At 36.5% G+C, this 6764-nt stretch overlaps 1 protein-coding gene across 1 annotated transcript; it reads right to left on the bottom strand.

The window, feature by feature from the left end:
* Positions 1-1669: 1669 nt before the first annotated feature.
* Positions 1670-2723, bottom strand: LOC122663804 (ethylene-responsive transcription factor 2-like). Its single transcript, XM_043859449.1, has one exon. It carries the CDS (start codon positions 2635-2637, stop codon positions 1783-1785), a length of 855 nt encoding a protein of 284 aa, XP_043715384.1. The 5' UTR covers positions 2638-2723; the 3' UTR covers positions 1670-1782.
* Between the last annotated feature and the right edge of the window lie 4041 nt (positions 2724-6764).

Below are 6764 nucleotides of genomic sequence, written 5' to 3' on the forward strand. Positions count from 1 at the left end.
ATGAATAATTTAATGCATGGTAAAAAAGAGTTTTTAAAAAATTGAAAAATTTTTAGTGTAGTATTTGATGAAGTAATTATGTGAAATCAATCTAATGATAAGATTTACTTTCATCGGAGAAAAAAAATTCCCAACCCTTTTTTTAACCAACCTTGGTTACAACAAGATTTTCCTTTTATACTTATATAGCTTGCACAATGTGGCAGTTATTGGGAATTTGGACAATTTAATATCTTATATTCAATCAAAGACCTCTTCTCATTTATACCATATTATAATCCTCGCTTGACACAACTTGAGTCTATTTTTTTTTATCAATAATGTTTTTTTTTTCTCATGCATTTAATATACCTATACCCTCTCACATGTTTTTTCCATCACTTCTATCTGAATATACGGACCCCATGTGGATGACACAGTTTATTGTATCACTATTGGTGTGATATGAGAGATCCCCCCCCCCCTCCTCACTTTACCACCGGAGTGGGGGACTCCTTTCTCTTTTTCTTTTATTTTTGATTCATCTATGTCAGATATAGTTTGGTTTAGTTGAATAATATTCATCAAAATGTAAATGACTTTTTTTACTACTATGATCTTCACAAGGTTCGACCAAGACATCATTTGGAATTAATTCTTCTACAAATTTCATAAGTTTGACCAAGACATCGTTGGTTCGCGACATCTTTTAAAAGGTGATAATCTAATCATGGATACTATAGTCTAGTTTTTTTGTAGAAAGGCTTTCTATACCATGGGTAAACGAAACACCCATGATCTGAAGTAATAATTATTTTACCTTTTATTAGATAAAGTCGAAAATAACCTCACGTACATCATAATAATCCTATCTTTTTATCTTATGATTCAAGTTCCAGGGATTAAACTTTTAGGTCCTGATTTTTTATTTTTATATTTTTGAGTTCGACATTTAGCCACTCCAAGGACACCCTATCCATTCAAACATTTCAGATTGAACATGTAATCACTCCCAAGTGACATTAAACAAAGTGGAAGTTGGATTAGGGCCTATGAATTAAGCTTATACATTTATTTTCTGTTTCCACCATGTCAAGAACCAAATTATAAAATGGACATGTACCCAACCAGGGTAGCAGTGTAATTCATTGAGCCTTGTGAGAAACTCAAAATGTCACTTTGGTTTGCTTGATTTTGAGCTTCTGAATCAGATTTTCTTGTAGGGTCTAGTTATGTCTTAGCAGGACAATTTTTCTCAATCCTGCACTGTTGATTTAATGCTTTCCAAGACCATACATTACTGTGTAGCTCAAGAGGGTAGCAATGAAGCTGAAGTCAAAAGTGGATTTCAGTTGATACTTGGTATCTTCTTTTACCTCTAAACCCTCTAGTGATCATAATCATCTCCTTCCTTGCTGGTTCATTAGTTAGATTCTTAATTTTAGAGAAATCTGATTTAACCAATCATAAATCTGAGCTCATATTCACAAAATTGGAAACTGCACAAAACCCTCCACAGTTTCATCCACCCAAACACACATACACAGTATACACTAAAAGCCAGGCTTTTTCTCTCCCCAATTACTATTTTTTGTCTATTTTAGTCCCCAAAATTATGGAAAGAAATCTAATCGGCTTCTATAGATCTCTCTCTTTTTCTCTCTCAAGTTTTTTTCTCTCTCTCTCTCTCTCTCTCTCTCCTGGAGAATTAACTGACCAATAGCTGCTCTCCACATCTAAGTGGGCCCACCTGATGCCCAACCTGGAAAACCTCCGATTGACTCCCTGTTTCTAAACACCGGCTTAAGCTGCCACCGCCTCTGAAGCAACGATCCCTTTTTTACTCCTCTTTGGCGAACCATTGTCAGACACCGAAGACGATGACGAAGAAGACGAAGGTTCCGGAGAAGCGCGCTTTGAAGTAACAGGAACCGGATCTGAATCGGATGAGCCGATTCGTAGAGGGAAATTGAGAAGGGCGCGTGAACCGCGCATCCTGTAAGCAGCTCGGTCATAAGCCAGTGCCGCGTCCTCAGCAGTTTCGAACGTTCCAAGCCAGACTCTGGCACCGTTCTTCGCTGGATCTCTGATCTCCGCCGCGAATTTTCCCCAAGGACGGCGCCGTACACCTCTGTAATGCTTCTCCTTCGATGCTGCCGCAGCTGAAGCAGCGGACGAAATCGATTTCTGCTGCTGTACAGTCGAGACAGTAGTCATCAGAGCAGATGAAGCCGAATCCGTTGGCTGCTCCTGAAACAAAGCCCCAACCGGTGGAGTCGTCGTCGTCGTCTCCTGAGGTTCTGATTTAACGGTAATCGCCGTTAAATCACTGAACACGCTGCTGCTGCTGTTGCTGCTATTGGATAGCTCATCTGAGAGTGATGGAATCCATCCAACATTAACGGCATCGCGAAGGAAATCATAGACTACCATATCCTCTGAATCATCGACCTTTAATGGCAGATCTCCCCAATTCTCTGTCAAGCAAGGGAAAAGACTGCTGAAGCTCGAGCTCCTGCAATACCCCATAGCACCACCGGAATTCCTGGCCGGAAAATTCATTGAACAACTAGCCGATGAGTCCGATTCTTCTAGCAGATGTCTCCTAATTGATTCAAGAAGAGCGAAATCCGATCCTTCGAATTCAAGCCCTAACATTTCTATAATTCTTTCCCTCTTTTTTTTTTTTTTCTGTGTTCTTCGTTTATGAATTATGAGTCTCAGGTAGATAGATAGATAGCAGAGACGATCGATTTGGAAAGAAGAAGAGGTTTAGGGGTTTATATAGTGAAGATGGTGCATGAACCGTGCCGTTTTTTGAATCTAAATGGTTTTCTTTCTTTGGAGTTTAGCGAGCAAGTGGACAGAGAGGAGATTTTGATTTTTTTACGACACGTGATTTAATTCCACGTTTTTTAATCCTTAAACCTCGTGACATCACTTTTCACAGCACGCTATGTCATCGAACGAAACATGTCACGGGGCACTATAGTAGTAGACTAGTATTAGAGTAACCTCTCCTCTCCTCATTTGTGACGTATGAGATCGTTATTTAATGAGAGCCGTTGATTTGATGTGATTACCGTGATCTGGTGGGATCCACAGAGATGTAATGTTTCACTACCATTATAAAGATAGATGGTCCCACCTAAAAGGTGACGTGGTTACGAAATCATCGAAGAGGAAAGGAAGACTTGGGTTGGGAATAGTCATTGGTGGAGGATATTACCAGGATGATACGGATACATCGACCCAAGACATAAAAGTCTTTATGAATGAATGGGTGGATTGGATAAGACCCACAAAAAGTAGGTCTACATGATTAAGAAAGAGGTGGTGGTGGGCCCCCTTTTTGTACCCTCAATGGCCCAATTTGTTACTTTTATGTTGCTTCAAGGAAGTTAAGACGAAGATGTTGAAGTTGATTCCTCATGTCTGTTTTTGTGAGAAATTTCTTCTCTTCGTCTTATTATTCCTTTTGAATTAATTTAGTTTTATTTATTGTAAAAAGTAATTAATTTGGTTTTAGTTTTGAATTGTTAAATCATTGATTTTTATAAGTTATGTTTGGTATGTATTCTGGGAATATATTTTAAGTCGATTTTCCATTCTCGAACGATAAAAACAATTATTTTTATCATCTGAGAATATATTCTAAGAATTTACCAAATGTTGCCTAAATGATTTATAAATTTTTAAAATCGATAAACCTTTAAATTGAAAATAAACCTATTAGACCGAATAAACTACTAATTGTTTAACAAAATACTAACAATAAATGGGGACGAAGCAAGGGGGTTACTCCAAGGAATACAAGGAGCAAAGTCTTTGGGCTACAACATCGAAGAAGCATGGATAGATCTGCAATGTTTGGTGCATTGGATATCAAAGAAGAAATGATACTATCTATTTCTAGAAGCGTTTTCCAATTCTTTTTTATATTTATAATTTTACGAAGAAATTTGGAAATGTAACCTAAAAGAAAAGAACAAACAACAGAGAGATATGGTAGGAATTGCTCATACATTAGCCCGTAAGGCTAGAACAGAGAAGGTTCAAGGTAGTTTCAATGATGGCACTATGAATGTTTTGAAATTTCTTCTTCAGCCATTATATTTTCTTTTCATAAAAAAAAATTGAACCTATAATAAACCATATAATCTGAAACAATTACAAATCGATTTTGATTTAGGAACATCAAACCAATTTTGGTTTCGGATTTTGTCAATTACAATATGAACCAAACAGAACCGTTTAAACTAGAACCAAACCGGTTGTCATAATCTCTCTATTATTGTAGGAAATCACATCATGGTGGGTGAAGAGAAACTCAATCCTCCTTTATTTACTTGCCATAGCCCACTTGGCCCTCATTAACATTTGTAATTAATTTTTTTTTGGGTCCACGGCCCTTTAGCGCCTTGGATTTGGATTCTAAAGAGCCAAAAGCCATTTTCCGATATAGTTTAGCCTTTCGTGGTCTCAAACTCTTGTCTTCTAGCTAATCAAGGGTTAAATCCGAACAAAAAAATGGTATATTCGTTTGTGGGACTAAAGGTAGTATGGTACGCTTAATTAACCTGGCAAATCAAGGGTTAGATCAGGATTTCCATTTTAGGCCTAATGTCACTCTTAACAAACCCGACAAATCATAGAGACGTCTAGGGAGAGTCTTCTAATTTGCCTATTTGGTGCGCTAGCCCGTTCAGATTTTCCAAGAAAAATACTGTATATGTGTTGCACATGTTGGTGGTATGGACTATGGTCTCAACTTTTGCTTATTGACCACTTTAATTGGATGCCTCATCTATCCCTGGAGTTTCCTAGTCTACAAATGGTATCACGTACGGTCTTAGTGCACGGTGTCGAATCGGGTATCGGCCACCTTTAAAATCGATATAATATCGATATGGATGGTTGTATCAAACGAATTTATCCCTTGTTTTTAAAAAAAAAATGGATTTTGTTTACTATTCTATCCTTCGTTCATACCATTCCACCGATATGGTATCGGTCACCTCCAAAATCGTACAGTGTCAGCCATATCGGGCGATCCAATACTGGTACCTCAAACCATGCATAGTATAGGTAGAGGTGTCAAATGGTTGGTTTCAATCTGAGTTAATCGTTTGAATCCCTTAGCACTCATAGATCCTGACCAAAATTGATAGACAAGCTAATCGGTCCTTAAAATCAAAACCAATTAGATATCAGTTCGATTGGTTTCGATTTCTTATACGTCTCTTATCAGTTATTAATACATAAAATTCAATATTACAATTAGCCTCTTAAATCGAGTTTCATATGAAGTACCATGAACTTTGGCCTCATCTTGTTTATTTGGTAGATGGGTTTCACGATTTTAAAACGTACTATACCAAATAAGAGAGACTATAACATATATGTGCATTCTATGACACATCCACAATGTGAGATTTTTATTGGGGTTTTTTGAGATTCGTCGATTTTGGTAGATGGGTTTCATGACTTTAAAACGTATCATATCAAATAAAAGAGACCATGACATATATGCGTATTCCATGACACATCATCAGATAATGTGAGATTTTTTATAGGGGTTCTTTGGGATTCAGCCCTTTGGTTGGTTTATATTGGTCAAGACAATCTTTTTAATCCAGTGGATTCAACCAGATGACTCAGTGGTCCAACCATTCAATGGCTTGATTGACTAAGATCCAAGTAAGTCGGTATGATCTTTCCAAGAAATTCAGACAAAGAATGCTTTGAGAATTATAAACATCTCTTTATCCTGAATCTGAACCATTGATATGATTATAGAGATTGTCCTTCCTCGAAGTAACCTCCTCCTTAGTATCCTAATTTGCCTTTTCATCCTTTTCATATGATTATTGTCAAAAGAAAAAGTTAAATAGGGTTATTATTGGTTTTGCCCGAATATTACGCAATTACTGTAACAAGCTCACTTATTCCATACACCCTTTCTCACCAACCGTCCGATAAATGGATAAGTAGAAAACAAAACGAAGATTCAACGGTTGAAATTGACCGGCTTGGTCATATAAGACTTTGACCACAGACACACCAAATTTGGAAAATTTGGTAAGCCTTCTAACCTGACCTCACGTGTGCAGTAGGCAACCGTTGATAATTAGCTGCTACATGATAAAATATGTTGTGGAGCCCACATTAAGAAAGACGTTACCACAAAAACGAAAATTTGAAAAATATAACTATAAAACTATTAAATCCCCACGTGACTGAAAACGAGGGTACCCCGAAGGTTAGTTTTCTTGTATTATATAAGAAAATGATAATATATAAAAATATCTGTTGTTGAATGAATACTTTGAATTCCACTCTCTTATTAAAATATTTACCTTTATTATTTATTATTGTATATGAAATTATTATTAGATACATAGAAGATGGACAAATAGAAAACCATGGAATGTGAATGTACCGTTTTTTCCTCCTTTATTGGTTAATTAGAGAATTTGTTTAAGTGTAGTAATTATGGGATTAATGTTAATGCATCATCCAATAATTTGTCCTAAATTTTAGGTCTGGTGTCGGACAGCTAGAGTTCTTCTCTTCTTCTGTTATTTTAGAAGAATTTAGGGTTATGGAATTAGGATAATCTAGGCTTAGCCGACGGTTCAATGAGAAACCATATAAGTGGATGATTTATCCATTAGAAAAATTGTTTATGGTAATCTATTAGACCCTAAACAAAAGCTTAGGTTACATCCTATCGAATGTAAGATCTTGAGTTTGTCTAATTCTAAGATTTGTTTAAGCTTGAT

The sequence above is a fragment of the Telopea speciosissima genome, chromosome 6 (assembly GCF_018873765.1).
Source record: "Telopea speciosissima isolate NSW1024214 ecotype Mountain lineage chromosome 6, Tspe_v1, whole genome shotgun sequence".
Lineage (NCBI taxonomy): Eukaryota > Viridiplantae > Streptophyta > Magnoliopsida > Proteales > Proteaceae > Telopea > Telopea speciosissima.

What these genes read in the sequence shown, in the direction of transcription:
- LOC122663804 (XM_043859449.1), bottom strand. Translation starts at nt 2,637, where the DNA reads ATGTTAGGGCTTGAATTCGAAGGATCGGATTTCGCTCTTCTTGAATCA.